This window comes from Lontra canadensis, unplaced genomic scaffold (genome assembly GCF_010015895.1).
Source record: "Lontra canadensis isolate GAN:19392208 unplaced genomic scaffold, GSC_riverotter_1.0 scaffold14, whole genome shotgun sequence".
NCBI lineage: Eukaryota > Metazoa > Chordata > Mammalia > Carnivora > Mustelidae > Lontra > Lontra canadensis.
Genome location: NW_022631008.1, coordinates 7,339,549 through 7,359,386, shown reverse-complemented (window position 1 = coordinate 7,359,386; position 19,838 = coordinate 7,339,549). Strand labels below are relative to the sequence as shown.

At 44.4% G+C, this 19,838-nt stretch overlaps 1 protein-coding gene across 1 annotated transcript in view; it reads left to right on the top strand.

Annotated features, from left to right (window-relative positions):
- The first annotated feature begins 3,980 nt into the window (after nt 1–3,980).
- The window catches only part of GABRR1 (gamma-aminobutyric acid type A receptor subunit rho1), a 31,663-nt gene continuing 15,805 nt past the window's right edge, over nt 3,981–19,838 (top strand). The window contains exon 1 of the mRNA XM_032858367.1: nt 3,981–4,434. Within this exon, the coding sequence (XP_032714258.1) occupies nt 4,331–4,434 (104 nt within the window). The 5' untranslated portion in view covers nt 3,981–4,330. The remainder of the gene's footprint in view (nt 4,435–19,838) is intronic.

Below are 19,838 nucleotides of genomic sequence, written 5' to 3'. Positions count from 1 at the left end.
TCCTCCAAACTAGAAAGAACTACATTTTCCAATATTACAACATGAGCACCAAAGAGCCTTCAATGGACCCCTCAATGCCTTCTTGGCCTAGAGATTTTTGTATACTCAGCCCCAGGATCTTTTCCTTTTGCCACTTTGATTATTCAGGTCAGCAAGTCACTGAGATACAATTGAGTATCTAATCATGCTTGGCTTGTGTTGACTTCTGGAGACATCACATATTCTGCCCTTATTTCTATATACTGAATTATCTTCAACATCTGTTTATTGACTGCTGTTAAAGGATAATTTATATAAGAAGATCTAATCATAACTCTCATCTAACTATAAAAGTGAACACATGTCAAAGTTTTTATTTAACTCATTAATTAGCAAGAGGACTAGTAAGATGTTACAACTAGTTCATATGAGGATTTGATTTATATTCTGTACTGAACAAAAGGAATACTTTGCAAAGCTATGGACAGAAAAGATACATTACTATCATCTCTCAACATGTTGATGTCTACTTGGACAGAGTTGTAAAAAAGCCTGGTCAAAGACAATCAAAGGCCACATCCCGAGAGGATGAGATAATCCCTGGAGGGTCTGCTGGACAAGGCTTAGCATTCTACTGCAAGGACACCCAATAATCTCTTTCATCCCTTTCAGTATCTGACAGTTTTTCCTGGCAGACTTCCTTCCCTCTGTGGTCATACAGAATTTAAAGATTATTCTTGGTCATCAAAAAAAGCTGGTCTCATTTCCTTACACCACACACGAAAATAGACTCAAAGTGGATGAAGGACCTCAATGTGAGAAAGGAATCCATCAAAATCCTTGAAGAGAACACAGGCAGCAACCTCTTTGACCTCAGCTGCAGCAACATCTTCCTAGGAACATCGCCAAAGACAAGGGAAGCAAGGGCAAAAATGAACTATTGGGACTTCATCAAGATCAAAAGCTTTTGCACAGCAAAGGAAACAGTTAACAAAACCAAAAGACAACTGACAGAATGGGAGAAGATATTTGCAAACGACATATCAGATAAAGGGCTAGTATCCAAAATCTATAAAGAACTTAGCAAACTCAACACCCAAAGAACAAATAATCCAATCAAGAAATGGGCAGAAGACATGAACAGACATTTCTGCAAAGAAGACATCCAGATGGCCAACAGACACATGAAAAAGTGCTCCATATCACTCGGCATCAGGGAAATACAAATCAAAACCACAATGAGATATCACCTCACACCAGTCAGAATGGCTAAAATTAACAAGTCAGGAAATGACAGATGCTGGCGAGGATGCGGAGAAAGGGGAACCCTCCTACACTGTTGGTGGGAATGCAAGCTGGTGCAACCACTCTGGAAAACAGCATGGAGGTTCCTCAAAATGTTGAAAATAGAACTACCCTATGACCCAGCAATTGCACTACTAGGTATTTACCTTAAAGATACAAATGTAGTGATCTGAAGGGGCACGTGCACCCAAATGTTTATAGCAGCAATGTCTACAATAGCCAAACTATGGAAAGAACCTAGATGTCCATCAGCAGATGAATGGGTAAAGAAGATATGGTATATATACACAATGGAATACTATGCAGCCATCAAAAGAAATGAAATCTTGCCATTTGCAACAACGTGGATGGAACTAGAGGGTATCATGCTTAGCGAAATAAGTCAATTGGAGAAGGACAACTATCATATGATCTCCCTGATATGAGGAAGTGGAGATGCAACATGGGGGGCTAAGGGGGTAGGAGAAGAATAAATGAAACAAGATGGGAGTGGGAGGGAGACAAACCATAAGTGACTCTTAATTTCACAAAACAAACTGAGGGTTGCTGGGGAGAGGGGGTTTGGGAGAGGGGGGTGGGGTTATGGACACTGGGGACGGTATGTGCTATGGTGAGTGCTGTGAAGTGTGTAAACCTGGTGATTCACAGACCTGTACCCCTGGGGATAGAAATATATGTTTATTTAAAAAAAAAAAAAGCTGGTCTCATTAGGATTGGCTGATTAATTAGATAGGTGCATCACAATTGTTTATTGATTAGACAGGCCTCCTCTCAGCCTACTTGGAGAAATCTAGAGTCATACAGTATTGAATGGTCCCAAATTAACTTCCGTCTGTAAGTGTTCATAAAGAAACTTGGAAAAACACATCTTATTTGTTGTCCCAAGATACTCCACCAGATTTTAGCTGCAGTACCTTTACATTTGGATAAATTCCTTTCTTCTTGAGGTTTTGAAAAAATATCCCAATGGTTTGTCTTTGAAGTGAACTTCCTTACTAACTATCAGGCTGGTCCCTATGAACTCATTCAGGTCAGTTTTCCTGGGAGGACTTTATAAGCTTTGACTCCATATTTACAGCCAAACTTTGCTCTTTACTCTTTTCAAAAATTTTTAAAAAGATCTTTTTAAGTAATCTCTACACTCAACGTGGGGCTCGAACTTTCAATCCCTAGATCGAGAGCTGGATGCCTTATCTACTGAGCCAGGGGGGACCCCCACCCTTTGTTCTTTAGAATGGCTTGTCACATTTATTCAACTGAACATCATTCTCAACTACAATATTCCAGGCAAGGCATTGCTTGCATAATGGAATCTTCCAATTATGTCTTGGCACAAAGGAGGACAGATACTTACTAAACATATGTAAACAATTATATTGAAAGTAAAGAGACTAAGTAAGTTTCTGAATTACCTGAGGAGGGTAATTAATTGTGTCAGTTAGAACTACATGTCATTTTTAAATGTTTTGTTTTAGTTTACAACAGTAGAATTTACAAAATTATTGTGAATTGCATACAGCATAAGAAGAAAAAAGGAAAGGTTTCCTTACACATCCAACAAATAGGACATTAAAACAAGTCAACAGTGCTCCAAATAACCTCAATAAAATTTCCTGTACCAATCTGTTTGGTCTTACTTAATTAATTTTCTTTCTTATGGATGATGGGCTAGCAGTTTCATGCAACTGTCTGCTTTTCAGCTACGAAGAGTCTTGGAAATCCTGACTAAGTTCCACCAATATACTCTGAAAGTTATCCAAGCCATGTCAGCTGAGATTTGAAGAGTCAGCAGTTTGAATGACCTTGTGCTATCGTTGTCCACAAGGTCTGGGAGTGCCCTTTTTTATCAAAGACACGAACGCTGGCCATTGCTTATATCAGTCTTTGAATAAGCATCAAAGAAAAAGAAAAATTATATACGGTGTTTAAAAAACTTAACCGAGCAAATTTTGAAGCTCTTATTGGCTTTATTCAATGATTCACCAATCAGGCAGCATCTAATCCAGCAGATAAAAAGGAGCTCTGAGGAACTACATAAAATGAAAAATTTGTATAAGCAGAAAAGGGATGGGACAAGGAAGTTACACTAGATGAAAAAGTAGACTCGTTACTACAAGGTTACTTTCCTTTAGGGGGTGGCAAGGGTCTATCAGGCAATTTACTAACTAGTGCTAATTAGGTGACTTCTGATCCAATTATTTAAGATTCCACTTCTGGGATCCAAAACTAAGTCTTGGTTTGGTGACGTGGAGCTTAGCATAAGTGACTCCATTTGGGGCCCATTCTTTTATCAATAGATAGCACAGACTTAATGGCTGTTGCTAATTTATTACTGGTATTCTTTAAATGTGAAAAGTCTGATCAAGTTCATAATACAAATAATACTACTGACAAGGAAATTTGGTTCTTTCTGTGCAAAACAAAACCAAAAAATCCTCCTCCCCACCGCTAGCCCTCCCAACCTCAGCCATATAGACAACCTGCCCAGGTAGGAAGCCCCAGGCTTCTGTGGATTCAGCAGAGGCGGGAGTGGGGGCAGGGAGCTGTGCAAATCCAGCCCTCAGCTAAAGCAAATAATAATGGCTGGAAGCTTAAAATAGATCCAGGGAGGAGCTCATTAACTTGGCATAGGAAGCAGTCAGTACCTCTAGCATTTCTCATTTTGGAAATTGCTTTGGTCCATTTTCCTTCTATTCATTGGACCAGAAAATACAGATCTTTACTAACATATTCACCACATCTGATGATGAGCTAATTTAGACCAGCCGAAATAATTGTTCCACAGGAACACAGGACTTCAACCTCAGTTCAGAAAATCCCTGACATCTGACGTAGGAGGATTTATAGGTTTAGTGGAAATTGCTTTCTCCTGCTCTCCAGATTACATACTGTGGCTTGATTTTTTTTTTTTTTTGCATGAGTAAACATCCTTGGAATTAATGAACAGACCAATAATGTCTTAAAAGAGAAAAGAACATCATTTTCCTTTTTGCTGTTTTTTGAGAGAACCATTTGCATTTGGAAACCCATACTGGCTGTCCAGAATATGAAAGTTGGAGTCTTCATTTTGTGGTGGGGATGGGTTTGGGCCACTGAAAGCAAAGTGCATGGACGAGGAGGAGAAGTACACGAGATGTCTAAGAAAGGCAGGTGAGTGGACTTCTGGGGATATAGCTCACGGTATTGCCCTGAGGCAATTCCAACATATGGTGTTTTATGTGGGTGCCCTTCCCCACCTTTCCCTTTGTTCTCCTGCTCCCTCCCTTTTAGGAAGTTGGAATTATGTTGTTTTTAATGATGTTAGATTAGATACAGTGCTGTCATTGCGAATCTCTTATGAATTGTCTTACGCAAAAGACTCCAGGAAAAAGAATATATTCACCTCATTTTAAAAAGTTAAGGGCAATTATTTTGATGTCTGCCTCCTAGGTTGGGACAAATCTGCAAATTCTCAAATAACCAATAGAGTCTTTAATTAGTGAGAATGATTTTAGTTCTAATTATTTCTGGTACATTCGTGGATCTGGATCTCTTTTAATGTCTTTTAAAAGAAAACAAGGCAGCTTTCTTCAAGCTGTATGGCTAGATGGGGTCATTTGATTGTCCCTTACTAGTAAATGGGGAGGGTGCAGGGACGGACCTGCCTGCAGACCAGTTGCTTGCTCGTTGTCAATGGTACGTGTAGCCCCCAGCCATACCGAGGAGGCAGCGGGGGCAGAGGTGGATGGTCCCTTTGGCACCTGGACTCACTCAGGTGGCTCTGATGGCAGCCTGGGTCACTAACTGATGGCAGCACACAGCCGCACACCTGCTAGCCCCACCTTCATCAGTGAAATAGCACCGTTGGAGGAAACCTGATCCAGCTCTCCCTCTTTACGGATGAGGAAAGAGAGGCAGTCAGGGCATTCTTGACTCTCAGTTCTTTATCAGCTTTAGGTCCAAATTCAGCTTCAGGTCTGTTATCTCTGGACGGAAATATGAACAGAGGTCCGAAATATCAATTAGTGTGAATGGAAGTGTAGCTTTCTGCAGATCGGGGCTAGTGACAGGGCTGGGGGTCTGACTCTTCAGCGCCCCCCTCCTGGGGTTTGAGAGCCCTCCGCACATGGGCTCCCGGACAGCCAGCGACGGTGCACAGCACTCCAGGATGTTTTAACGACATCACAAAACCAGGAGCTCAAATATCAGGGGACCGTGGGAAGTCCTGGGCACGGAGGGGGACTGCTGAGTACAAGCCACATGCCCTGGTTCCCTCAGACTCTCAGGTTGCTTGGGCAAACAGGAATTTGGGGAGCGGTACAGCCACAGAGATTATCTGAATCAAATGTGCTCTGGAGGATTAAGAGCAGCTGCGGCAACAAACCCTATTGGTTGTCACCGAGAACTTCTCGGCCTCTCTCCTAAACCGAGCTGGAGTGGCGACCTATTGGTGAACACCAATGATGAAGAGAAGTCCCAGAGAGTGAAATAGATTTTCTTAAAAAAAAAAAAAAAAAATTATTTGCACCTGGGTAGTGTGGTCGGTTAAGCATCTGACTCTTGGTTTTGGCCCAGGTCATGCTCTCAGGGTCATGATCTCAAGGTCCCAGGATCAGCTCCGGGGGATAAAGCCCCAGGTTGGGTTCCACACTTAGAGAGGAGTCTGCTTAAAGATTCTCTCCCTCTCCTCTGTCACCCCCTCAAATAAATAAATCTTAAAAAAATTAAATTTAAAAAATCACTTATAAAACTTTCATGTTTTTATGATGAAATTCATATGACTACTAAAATTTTAAAATTTTCAAAAATGGGATCAGTGTATTAAAAACACAAAATTCACCCATAATCCCCCAACCCAAAAATTTATGGGTGTTAACGTTGTTAACATGGTTGTGTATTTTCTTTCACTCTTTTTGTCTAAGCACATACTGAGTATTAACTAGTTTGAGATTATTCTATACATATAGTTACATTTATAACCTCAAGTTATTTAATATGACTTTGTCTGCATGTTTACTTATTTACAGCCTACATAATTATCATTTCAATGACTGCATTATGATGCATAATAATACATAATTTAGCACCATTTAAGCAGTTTCCTCTGTATTTTGGACATTGAGTTGCTTCCTTTGTTATTATAAATACTATACGTGAATATCTTTGTACATGAGAATAGTTGTCTACATAGAGGATTTTCTTTTTTTAAATAAGCTATATGACCCCATAAAGTGCTTGAACTCACAATCCTGAGGTCAAGAGTCACATGCTTAACTGACTGAGCCAGCCAGGAATCCTTACATATGTGATTTTTTTTTTTTTTTAAGATTTTACTTATTTATTTAACAGACAGAGACCACAAGTAGGCAGAGAGGCAGGCAGAGAGAGAGGGGGAAACAGGCTCCCCACTGAGCAGAGAGCCCGATGCGGGGCTCAATCCCAGGACCCTGAGATCATGACCTGAGCCAAAGGCAGAAGATTAACCCACTGAGCCACGCAGGCGCCCCACATATAGGGTTTTTAAATTAGAATAGACTCCTGGAAGTGTATTGGGTCAAATTGTACACGAACTTTTAAGCTCCAGATATATTTAGCCAAATGGCTTTCCAGAACGGTGGACCCGACTTACACATCCCCTGCCAGGTTAAGTTTTATTTTTATGTAGCCTCCATTTTTCAAGGGCTCACTTAATTTCCTCTAGATTCTCAACTCATAAACTGCTGGTAATTTGTATGCAGGCTTCTTTTCATAGTTTCTACTAATGAAATGTGAAGCACAGTGAACATGTGCATGCAAGGGGGTGAGGCCCGTGAGGTGCCCACGGTGCAGAATTTAAGAAGGTGCGTGCACGGTCCCGAGGGGATGCCTCCTTAGGTTTTTTTCCTTACCTACCTCATTCTAGTCTCCACCCTGCCAAATAACTCAAGAGCTGTTTCCCAAGCTCTCCATGGGAGGCACATCAGGTGGGATTTTCCTCACAAATCATGTTTGGTAAATATCAGAATGCAAGGGCATTGGGCAAGGTTTCTAGAATGGATCAATAGTTATTGTCTCTTCTTCCTCCCTGGAAGAATGGAGGTATAGCCTGTCTACACCACAGACCCTGGGACAAATGCCCGCGCTTGCTCTGGGAGGGCCAGCTGGTCTACCAGAAGTTGCAAGTTTTGTTCTCATACTTGCTTTGTCACGTTAAGGCATTCCAGTGTATTTGGAAGGTGAAGCAGGTCTGCATAGCTTCAGCTGATGTCCAATTTGGAGAGCTCACACTGCGGCAGTAGCGTAGAAGGATGGGAAGGGTGCTAGAGGGGACACAGAGAAAGTCGCCCACAGTCTATGCCGTAACCCGGGTGAGAGAGGGTGAAAGCCTCAAGTAGGGTATGGGTGGAAAGAACAGGACTGGGGGAGATGGATGTAAGAGCTTTAAGGAGCTAGAATTGTCAGAATTCGATCAGGTGGAAAACTAGCAGGTATCTGGATTGTGTGACCTCATAGAAGGCGGTGTCAGAGAAAGCAAGGAAGGATGGGGAGCAGATGTGGGGGGAAGGAGGCGTTCGTTATGAACACGTGGACCTGAGGGTGTTTTCCCAAGACGTGAAGAGAGAGCTGTCCAGTTGGAGGCCTACAGGTCTGCAGCTCATGAGGGAAATGGGGCTTGGAGACATAGATCTAACAGAAGTCATCATAGATGGGGGTGGAAGAAGCGACCCAAAGAGAGCAAGTTGTAAGAAAGAAGAACAGGATCAAGGACAGAACCTTCGGGAAGAGCAACATTTAAGGAGAGGATGGCGGAAGAAGCCTTCCTCGGTGAGGGACGCTGGAAAAGAAGGGCCAGAGAAATAGGTGTATAACTGGAATGGAGAGGTGTCAAAGATGTCAAGAGAGTTATTTATTTGACAGTTGTCAAATGCTTGTCTGAGGGCCGGCACTGCACCGGCAATGGGCACATCACCAATGCCTAAAGCAAATACAGGTTTTGCCCTCAAGAGACTCGCAGACTAGAGAGGCATTCCCTCGAAGCATCAAGGGTTTCCAGAGGGAGGGAGTGACACTAGGGTCAGATCACACAAAGACACAGCAGCTAAGAGCCACTGAGGACCTCAGAGAAGAGTGGCAGTGGGTTGAAGAGCCGGGAGAAGATGGGGTGGGTATAGGTGACTCATACAAGAAACTCAGCAGTGAATGGAAAGGCTGTGACTGGTGAGGGTGAGAGAGAAAGCCCAGCAGGAGTTCTCAGGCCAGCAGAGACCCAGCGGGTGCATGTGCTGAAGGGAGAAGGCGGTAGAAAGGCAATGATGATGATGATACAGGAGATACTTGCTGTCAAATTCCTATCCTGACAAACACAAGCCACTGGATTGTGAACTGGGTCTCTGACTGCCCGAAGTATCTTGGAATTTGATTTTCTCCTAAGTCGTGTTCTCTCTTCATCTTGTCCCTTCATTCTCCAGATGGTTTGCTTGAACTTTTGATTCTCTTCTTTGGGCTGCTGGCTCTTGTCCAGGTATGACCTGCCATTCAGCCTGAAGGTTTCCTGAGGCCTGTACTTAGGTGGCTCCCCGTGCTCATGACATCCTTCTCTTTCCTCTTTCTCCTTCTCATTTCTTTGGGTGCCGCAATGTTTCCCAGACACATCACATTCTCTGAGGAGACTTCGTTGCCACCCCCACTCCCGCCTCTCAGTCTCAACTGGGCAACTTACTTCTGAGCTTCCACAGCCCCCCAAGTCCATTCCATCTCAGAGGACTAATCTCTCAGCATTAGTGCTCACTCCTCATCTGCTGCAGCTTCTAGACTATGAGCTCCTTGAGGGCTGTACTAGTCTACTCAGGCTGCCATGACAAATTACCACAGACTGGGTGGCTTAAGCAATAAACAGTGATTCTATCACAGGTCTGGGGGCTAGAAGTCCATGGTCAAGGTGCCAGCAAATTCTGTTTCTGATGAAGGCTTTCTTCCTGGCTTGTAGACAGCCCCCTTCTTGCTGGGTCCTCAAATGACCCTTCCTAGGTGCTTCCCAAGAGGGGTGGGGAGGGTATCTCCAGTGTCTCTTCCTCTTCTTGTAAGGACACCAGTCCTATTGGATCAGAGCCCATTCTTATGATCTTATTTATTTATTTATTTTAAAGATTCTATTTATTTATTTGTCAGAGAGAGAGCGAGAGTGAGAGAGTGAGTGAGCTACAAGCAGGGTGGAGGGCAGAGGGAGAAGCAGGCTCCCCAGTGAGCAGGGAGTCTGATGCGGGGCTCAATCTCAGGACGCTGGGATCATGACCCAAGCTGAAGGCAGGCGCTCAACTAACTGAGCCGCCCAGGTGTCCCCTTATGATCTCATTTAAACTTAATTAGCTCCTTAACAACCAATCACTCAAAACAGTCACACTGGGAGTTAGGGCTTTAACATATGAACTCAGGGTGGGGGGGCGGGGGGGCACAGTCCAGTCCATAACAAGGGCTCAACTTGTACCTTTATCCTTGTCACCCCAAGTTCAAGGACCATATCTGATACATGGTAGATACTCGAGAAGTGTTAAGCAAAAATAAATGAGTGAGCCCCAACTCTTGCTATTACTGTACTTCATTCATCCAACAAATATGTATTCACTACATTCCTGGCACTGTGCCCAGGGCTTGGGAGGCAATGGCGATCACTTGAGATGTTGACAGTTTATGGGGGTGACACAGATTAATGAAATCATTTTTACAGAATGTCAGAATTTCAAGGACCTTAGAAATCCCGTCACTTAAAGATAAGATAAGGGCCCCAAAACATATAACGCTTATGACAAGATTATGCAGCATTCCCTCAGAATTCCACACCTCTCATTTCTCCGTATCCAGGGCCCTCCCCTCACCATCACAAAGGAGGGTAGGAGGTGGAGGAAGATAAAGAAGTTCATTCAGTAACTTCATTTACCAAAATACATTGTGGGCTCTCTCCTTGACAAACTCTTTGTTTGCTTACTTTTTTGATTTTGGTTTTTTAAGAGCTGGTATATTTAATTAGTGGTGGGAACTCAAAAGACATTTACTGAGAGTCTAACATGTCCAAAGGAACATAGGTATATAGTGAATAGAATATGATCAGTAAACACAGGTTGCTCATAAAGGGGGCAGCATTGGAATTAGGGACAGATTTTTATGAGTTAGAAAATAGTTAAAGAACGATAATAAATGGGAAAGGGGCGCCTGGGTGGCTCAGTGGGTTAAGCCTCTGCCTTCGGCTCAGGTCATGATCTCAGGGTCCTGGGATCGAGCCCCGCATCGGGCTCTCTGCTCAGTGGAGAGCCTGCTTCCCCCTCTCTCTCCGCCTGCCTCTCTGCCTCCTTGTGATCTCTGTCAAATAAATAAATAAAATCTTTTAAAAAAATGGGAAAAATACAATCTAAGAATTCTGATAAAGAGAATAGGTGGGGAAAAAAGAGCTTTAAATTAAAAGAAAGTAATCCAGTGTCTTCAAATGGGAACACATGCGGAATTTATGTTGGGACATATGTAGAAGATAAAAGAGATGATCTAGGTCAAGATTTTACCTGAGAAGTAAGGAAACAAACATGGTCTTCCTGTGCCCTTTTGACCCCATGGAGGGCAATAGCATCTTGGGTGTTTGTACTAAGGACCCACCAGGTTGGTGGGAATAGGCATCAGTTACGGTGGCAAGAAGAAAGCTTGATCAAATGAGCCCGAGATAGGACTTGGAGATAGCATCAGAAGCCACACTGAAGTTGGGCTGGTCCCACCCACACCAGACACAACACCTGATATCTTTTGGTTCCAGGCAGCTCAGGTCTCCCACAGGTGTGCTGACCTCCAGAGTCAAGGAGTGTTCACACCCTGTGTTAGTCAGGGTTCTCCAGAGAAACAGAACCACCAGGCCGCTTGTAATATGTATCTATCTGTATATACAGTGTTGCATAGATACATTGTGTGACACAGATGTAGTGTAATAGACATGTATGGAGAGAGAGGAGGGAGTAAGATTAACTGTACAGCAACAGGAGTTGAGGCTGCAGCTCAAGTCTGAAGGCGATCTGGTGTCAGAATTCCCTCTTCCTCAGAGGATCTCAGCCTTTTCTCTTATGATTGGATTGATTGATCAATCAATTGATCTCTTTTCTCTCTGATTGGATGAGACCCACCCAATGAAAAGCAATCTGCTTTGCTTAAAATCCACTGATGTAAATGTTAATCACATCTTTAAAAATACCTCACTTCAGGGGTGCCTGGGTGGCTCAGTGGTTAAAGCCTCTGCCTTTGGCTCAGGTCATGATCTCAGGGTCCTGGGAGTCCCGCATCAGGCTCTCTACTCAGTGGGGAGCCTGCCTCCTCCTCCTCCTAACTCTCTCTGCCTGCCTCTCTGCCTACTTGTGATCTGTTTGTCAAATAAAAAAAAAAAAATCTAAAAATACCTCACTTCAGGGCAGATGGGTGACTCAGTCTGTTAAGCATCTGACTCTTGATTTTGGCTCAGGTTGTGATCTCAGGGTCATGAGATCCAGCTCACATCAGGTTGCACACTGGACAGGGATCCTGCTTAAGCTTCTCTCTCCCTCTCCTGCTGTCCCTCCCCTGCTGCACGTGTGCTCTCTCTCTCTATTTCTCTCTCTCAATAAAAACAAAAGCAAATAAACAAAACATAACAAAAACCCTCAGTGCAACATCTTGTTTAAACAGACGGTGTTGTTTAACCAGAAGCTGTGTACCATGGCCTAGCAAAGGTGACACATAAAATTACCCATTACATACCCATTACATACAAACCAAACCCAGCATTCTGGTTTGAAAAGCAGATTATTGGTTACTTATTCAAAAATCCAGCTTAGTAAAAAATCAAAAGAAATGAACTATTTACACCCAAAAGAAAATACAAAATACTTATTCGCTATGTGGAAAAATGTACAACCTCTGTAGCAATTCAAGAAATATAAGTAACATTAGGGTAACATCCTTATTGGATAAATAAAGATTAAAAGCACACATGCACACACACACTCACTCACACACAGCCTGTGCTGGTGGGTCTGGAAGAAACCAAAACCACATTTGTGGGGCTCTGCCAATGGACAGACCCTTCCCACACTGCCATCCCCCCTGAGGCTAGAGCTGTAAGTTACCTCTAGTACCATAGAGGGGATGCCTTCTGAAATAGGCTTAAAAGGTTTCCAAGCTCCCCCATGGCCCAACCCCTTATTTCACAGCAGAGTTATCAGAAACAGACAGAAAGCAGGAATGTGTTACGGTGCCAGTGGCTCAGATGGTTAAGCATCTGCCTTCAGCTCATGTCGTGATCCCGGAGTCCTGGGATCGACCCCGAATCAGGCTCCCAGCTCATTGGGAAGCCTGTTTTGCCCTCTCCCTCTGCCTGCCACTCCCCCTGCTTATGCTCTCTCTCTCTCTGTCAAATAAATACACAGAATTAAAAAAAAAAAAGAGGTTTAGAAGAAATAAAAGAAAGAAAGCAGAAATGTGTTGTATTCTCTCATCAGCTAGGAAACCTGGGGCCTGAGGCAGAGCACCTGCTTCCTCACTGACGGATGTCCTTCCTGCTGTATCAGGTCATTGTCTCAAATATACAAAATGTCCTAAGTATACAAAATATACAGAATAAAAAATATAAACATATTTTTAAAATATTAAAAAGTATACAAAATATCATAGTGGCCTGACTCAGGGTGACACTGGAGAGTAGCCCCATGTTCAGTCTTACGTGGGCCGCAGAGCAAACTCAGCTGGTCTGGCCCACGTCTTCCTCTCTGACCTCCCTTCTATCGCCACACTGGCCGGCTTGCTGCCCCTGCCACAAGTGAGCAGCATCCCCACCCCCGCCCCCCACCTCTGTCCCTGCCGGGTCTCTGCCAGGAGCACTCTTAGGTAGCCTCAGCATGTGGTTCCCTCATCTTCTTTAGGTCTCTGCCTGATTACCACCTTCAGGGACGTGTTCCCTGGCCACCCATATAAAACAGCCAGATAACCCCCCACCCCCAAGCCCTTACTTGGCTTGCCATCCTAGCCCTCAATGTATGTTCCCATAAGACAATAGGGGCCCAGGATGTGTGTCTGTGAGGATTTCCGTGGACGTTTTGGCTTGGGCATGAACAGTGATAGGCAACCCCAAGAATGTATCACCAAAGCTCCTAAGCATAGTGGGATGGTGGTGGATCCAAACGGTATGGGGCCCTGGATTTTGGACCTAGAGCTACCACATACCCCGTGACTGGGGACCAGTCACTGCATGTCCTCAAGTGTGTTTCATCTGTAAAGGGGAGTCGGTTAGGTCTGTCACCTCAGGGTTACTATAAGGACTGTGTGAGCCAAAGTACGGGAAAGGGCTTGACTACCATAAAGCTCAGTGAACCCCTAAGGGCCCGGGGCCTCACCTCTGCCATCTTGTGATAGGCACAGATAGGAAGCTCCCGCACAGACCCTTGTCCCACCAGGTAGCCCTTAGGGCTCGTCCCTGCCCGGAGGACAGTTACACCTTGCACAGCATCTGGGGACACTCCCCGGATCTGCCAACTAGAGAGTGAACAGCGCTACCACCACCACCACCCCCGCCCAAGGAAAGGAGATAGTGTAGGATGTCTCGCTCTGTCTGAGCCCTCACTGGTTTCATGCCATCGACAGGGTGGGACACAGCAAGTTCCTAAGTTGTCTTCGTAATCAAAGTTCTAGGATGGGGCCAGGAATCATCTTGGAGCTTAATTCAGCAGCTTTCGTGATACCTTTTTTCTTCTTTGTCAATCTCAAGAAAGCATTTTCTTGTCCCCAGTTCTCTGGACTCTCTCTTATTTTCCAGATTTTTCTCTACTGCAGAATCCTTAAATTTCCTAAGCTCTGATTCATCTGGATCTGTAGGCTTGAGTTCCACTTAAACAAAAATTAGAACAGTGGTTCTCAACACTGACTGAGGAGGTTTGACAGCTCTTGATGGCTGGGTCCCACTCCCGGTATGGGGTGTGGCCTGGGAGGTTTTAAGTTCCTTGGGTGACCCCAAAGTGTAGTCAGGCTGAGAAACCCTGAGTTAGGTGATCTCATGCCAACATTTTCACTATTCTGGGCAGTAACTCATTCTTTTCACTGCTCCCTTCCCAATGCAGAGGCCAGTCTCTTTGATGGAGACTCAATTCTGTTAGCAGAGGCTCAGCCTTACCTTAATCATTGGCTAACATTGCCCGCTCTCCTCCAAACAGAGTATTTCCCTCTGCACACTCCCCTGACTCAGAATACACTTTTAAGGAAAGCTGCTTGTCTTTAGCACCTTTCTTGTGTCCCTCATTTAAACCTTGACCTCCTTCGCACATTTCTCACAGGACCATTTGATTCTTCAGAATATACCCTTGGGTTTATGCTTCTCCCTCCATATTTTGTATGTATTTTTGTGAAATCTGAGTCTGTACACGGCGAGGAGCTGGGGCTACAGAGGTACACGAGATAGATTCCCTCCCTGGTAGAGTTCACGGTGAAGTGTAAGAAGTGGTCAAAAAGCCCCCTCCCCTGACAAACACAGGAGCTGGTGCACATTCTAATAAAGGCAGAGGAGAAGTATTGACTTTGGTGGGAAGGGGGGAAACCTGGGAATTCTTCCAGGAGGAGGTGATATTTGATCTGGGCATGCAAGGCATTGTCTGGGTAAGAAGAAGTATGGAGAATGGTGGCAAAGACTTTCCAGACAGATGAGATGGCAGGAACAAAAGCATAGAGGGGTAATGGGCAACTGCACGAAGTGGGGGACAGAGTGGGAGCTGAGGCTGGAAAGGAGTTTTTATGTATACGTGACTATTACCAATGCCATGAAAAAAAGATTGTTTTCATTAGCTGGTTGAAAAAATCCCTTCCTCATCCAAATTAAGTTCTCTGTCTTCTCAGAGATGACGTAATCAGCAGAGTGAAGTATAACTTATCAGGCGTTCTGCTATCAGTGAAGTGAGGGAGACTGCCGCAGATGCCTTGGCTCATCTCAGGTTCCCATCCCTGTTCTATCCAATGTCTGAGAGAGTTCTGAGAGGGGCCTTGGGAAAACTTTATCCACATACAAGCTGACCAGGAACTATAACAAGGAAACATCAGGATGTACCATAGGTCAGAACTTTTCATTCTGTCCAAGAGGATAAGATGGACATGTGTAGTTCAAAAAATGTACACCCTCTGTTCAGTCCAAAAAGCTGTCTCAAATGTCAACCTATATCATCATAACTTGGCACATGTCTATATTTTCTTCATAACTTCCCAGAGGCTCATTCAATAAATAAGTGGGCATTGTGTAAGGTCCATGCTAACTCCTATGTGAGGGGAAAGATAAGCTTGGACCTTCTATATCTAACCCAAATTCCGGGCAATGGAAACCAAATCCTTCAATGAGACACCGTGGCCAACCTTGCTTCCAACACTTGGAGCCGGACCCTCTGGATTTGGCTCCCGAATCCGTCATGTTTACAAGTTATTCGGACCCCCTTTGTCTTAGTTTCCTCATGTATGAAATGGGGATAATAATATTTTCTTTTTTTTAAAGATTTTATTTATTTATTTGACAGACAGAGATCACAAGTAGGCAGAGAGACAGGCAGAGAGAGAGGGGGAAGCAGACTCCCCGCTGAGCAGAGAACCTGATGCGGGGCTCAATCCCAGGACCCCGGGATCATGACCTGAGCTGAAGGCAGAGGCTTTAACCCACTGAGCCACCCAGGCACCCCTGAAATGGGGATAATAATAAAGCCTACTATGTAATATAACACATGTAATATAAGTTAGCAGTACCTGGCAGTGTCCTATTCAAGCAGTGTTCCTTATTCCTATCACCAGCTGTGTGCCATACTTCATTTCAAGACTAACAATCAGGGGCCCCTGGCTGGCTCAGTCAGTAGAGCATGCAACCCTTGATCTGGGGATTGTGAGTTCGAGCCCCACATTGAGTGCAGAACCTACTTTAAAAAAATTAATTATTATACACCTAGTTGGTAAAAAGATGCCAATGCCATGTAAAATATTCCATGATATATCATAACTGGAGTTTAAAAGCGGGTTACAGTGTCTTCTCTTTCTCTTGTTCTCTCTCTTTCAGAGGACAAGGGTATATGCAGGTGGCAAAGATGATTTCTGAGTGGTTTTTATTTTCTCTTTTATATTTAAATCTATTTTATAAATTTAACATGGGTGTACAAGTAAAAAAAAAGTTATTAAAAATATTAAACAACATCAGTGAGAAAGACTTTAAGGATCTTACAAGTCTTTTCTAGGCTACAATCTAAGTGTCACAATGGGAGAGGCAGTGGCATCTCAGAGCCTGTCTCTGTTTCAGGCTGGCCGGAAGCCAAAGAAAGAACTGGGTCAAGATCAATTTCCATCCCAAGCCCTTCTTTCAATTTCCCCTGCTTCTCTTTTCAGATGCCCATCAAGGGGGCTAATTCTTTCCCTCATCCCACTAACATGTGTTGTGAGCCCACAGGGGCCCAGCAGTGTACCAGGTGCTAAAGATAAACAAGACTCTGCCCTTGGTGGCCTGTGATCTCATCCCGCCCCCGATGACCATCAGCTGTGATGGCCTGTAGCCCAGAGACAGCGCTCCCTGCAGTCATAGCCCTTCCCCACTCTTGGGACCTATTCCTGGGACCCGCTCCTGCCAAGATCCTGCCTCTGCTCCTCTTTGCTACAGATGACGTCATCCTTATACATCAGTCCTGATGTGAATGTCTCAGTCGAGTCCTGGCAGAAAACAGCATTGTACTCAAAAGGGCTTAACGGATAGTTGAATAAAGGGACTACTCCTTGAGCTGGGGGCAAGGTTCAGGGAATGCCTGATACCAATGTCCTCAAGGACAAGGACCAGTGGGAAGCCATGACTACCCACGGTCCCGGAGGGGAAACAGTGTTATCGGAGCCTATTGAAGATACTGTGATTATCTGTAATCACAGAGCAACATGTTGCTAGTCCCAGAGACTGAAGCAGGAAGAGAATGAGGAATAAATGTCCTGCTCTGTCATCTCCTGCCAGTGCCCATTTGGCTGAATTCACAAGCCAGAGAGCAAGGATGCCCAAGCAGTACACTTTGCCTGGCAATGTGTTACTCTCTGTAGTAACAGGTTTGTGGCAGACCCAAGTTAGGAATGGCATCAGTTTCAAGTCAGGGTGAACTAATGGGGCAGATATTTTAAGGCAGACCTCCTCAGACCAGTGGTTCTAAGTAATTAATTCTCCAAATCCCTGCTCCTGTGGGTACTGGGGAAATGCTCAGCAAAAGGCTAAATTAATGCCCTGAAACTTCATAGTTTTGTTATTTTCTTTCACATTTTATTCTGACTATATTGGAAGGAGATCTGAAGGGTGGGGGGTGCTTTGTTGATTTGAGTACCTAGACTGCTTCCAGCACACCTCTGTTTTAATTTTCATCATAGACAGAAACAACGACCAGAAGTACACAAAGATGTCAACAAGTAAGACAGGCATGACGGTAAATGCATGCACAGCATTTTAAAGATGTCTCTTCCCCACACTTGAGCTGTGGTGACTTTCAGCAGCAACCCTCACCCCTGGCCAAGGAGCAGGAGGCAGAAGGTGGGGGACCAGAGGAGGGGAGAACTGGAAAGGAAAAGATGGCGGGGCTCCCAGTTCCCGCTGGGTGAAAGAGGTTGTGAGAGGTGACAGGGAACAGTTTTCCTCCTCTTCAAGTCCCCAGCATCTTCCTCTCCTACTTCCATAAGCAGCATAGCTTGGTCCTGGCTCACTAGTTCAGATTCTTTCCCTGGACTGCTTCCTTTGCAGTAATTTCCTTACCTTAAAAGGAAACTTCCTTGTCGGTTCAGTAATGACAGTGGCTCCGTCCATTTGGGTACCCTTTAGAGTCTGAAGAGTACTTCTGCGCACATTATCTCATTTACTCCTCACACTCCTTATCAGGTCACAGGACTTTACCTTCTATTGGTTGAGGAAACCGAGTCTCAGGGAACAAGTTGCCTAAAGGCACAGAGTAGGCAGTGTCAGAGTTTCTCTGTCTCTCAGACAGGTTCCCCTCACCCCTACCCCCCCCCCACTAAAATGATGAAAGGTTTCTTCAAGAAAGAAGATAGCAAGGACATAAAGGTGGACTGGGGTAGTTATAAAGGAGGAAACTGTGTATACTGAGGACAAAATGAACCAGGGCGGTGACTCTCACAGTGTTATCTCCAGACCAGTGGCATCGGTGGCATCTGGGAAAGTCTCACAGGTGCAGATTCTTGAGCCGCAGCCCAGACCCACTGAATTAGAAACATCAGAGGAAAAGGGAAGCTCAGGAACCTAGGTTTGAACAAGGAAGCCATTGAATCCAGGGGAAAGGAGGTGTGTGTGGTGGTAGCCTGAAGAGAGCGCTGGTGTTAGCATAAGGGGGAGCTGGGAAGGTAGTCAGTGATTTCTGTGGATTCGAGAGCTGGTGAAGGTGGGTGAATGAAGACCGTCCAAGGCCACTGCAGCTTTGTTCGTGATAGCAGAAGACTAGAAACAACCCAAATTTCCACCTGTAGAGGATGGTCACATGAGTTATGGTGTATCCATGTAGGGAACACTACACGGTATAAAACAGAATAAGAGGCTTGGGATATTTACATATGGGAAAAAAGCCAAAGTATATTTAAATAAAAGAAGAAAAAGTAGGAACATTTATATAATACATTATATTTGGATTTTATAAAAGGGGAGAACTAAGAACATATATTTGTAGTTACTTGTATCTCCAAGAAAGTCTGGACAGAGACAAGAAGTCATTCAGAGAGGTACCTGTGGATGGGGAATGGGGTAGTTGGAAGCAAAGACAGGATGTCAACTTTCCACTGCATTTCCTTTCCTAAAATTGTCTGCCCCTGTAAATAGATTACCTCTCCAGGAAAAAATAAAAAATAAATAAAAATGGCCATTGGTGCAATTTGGCAGCAGAAGAACATGTTTCCCATGGAACAAGGATGGCGGGCATCCAAGGGCAATTCCAACCTCTTTCTGCAGAATGGGCGAACAGAGGTCAAGGGTACCAAGTTCTGCCCACACCCACTGTCTCTGCCCTCCAGTTCAAACTCTCCCAGAATGGCTGAAGTGCTTTGGGGGAGTTTAGACTTCTTAGTAAGGACAATAAGTCCTTACTAAGTCCTTAGTAAGGACAGGACCAGCAGTTCTCAGCCTTAGCTACACATTAAAATCATCTGGGAAGCTTTTGGCTCAATGGGTTACGGGTCTGCCTTAGATTCAGGTCGTGATCCCAGGACCCTGAGATTGAGTCCCACATTGGGCTACCTGCTTATCAGGGAGCCTACTTCTCCCTCTCCTCTGACCACCCACTCATGCTCTCTCTTGTGTGCTCTCTCTCTCTCTCAAATCAATAAATAAAAATCTTAAAATAAGTAAATAAAAAATAAAATAATCTGGGAAGCTTTTATAAATGCCAACTGCCAGGCCCTATTCCCAGAACAGCCAAATCCAAATCTCTGAGGTGGGCTCTGGGCATTGGCACTTTTTGGAGCCCCTCAATTATGATTCTAAACCACACCTGCTGGGTGAGCGCATTAATCCAGAAAGCTGGAGAGAGGAGGCAAGGCTATCCAATAGCTTTACAAAGAAG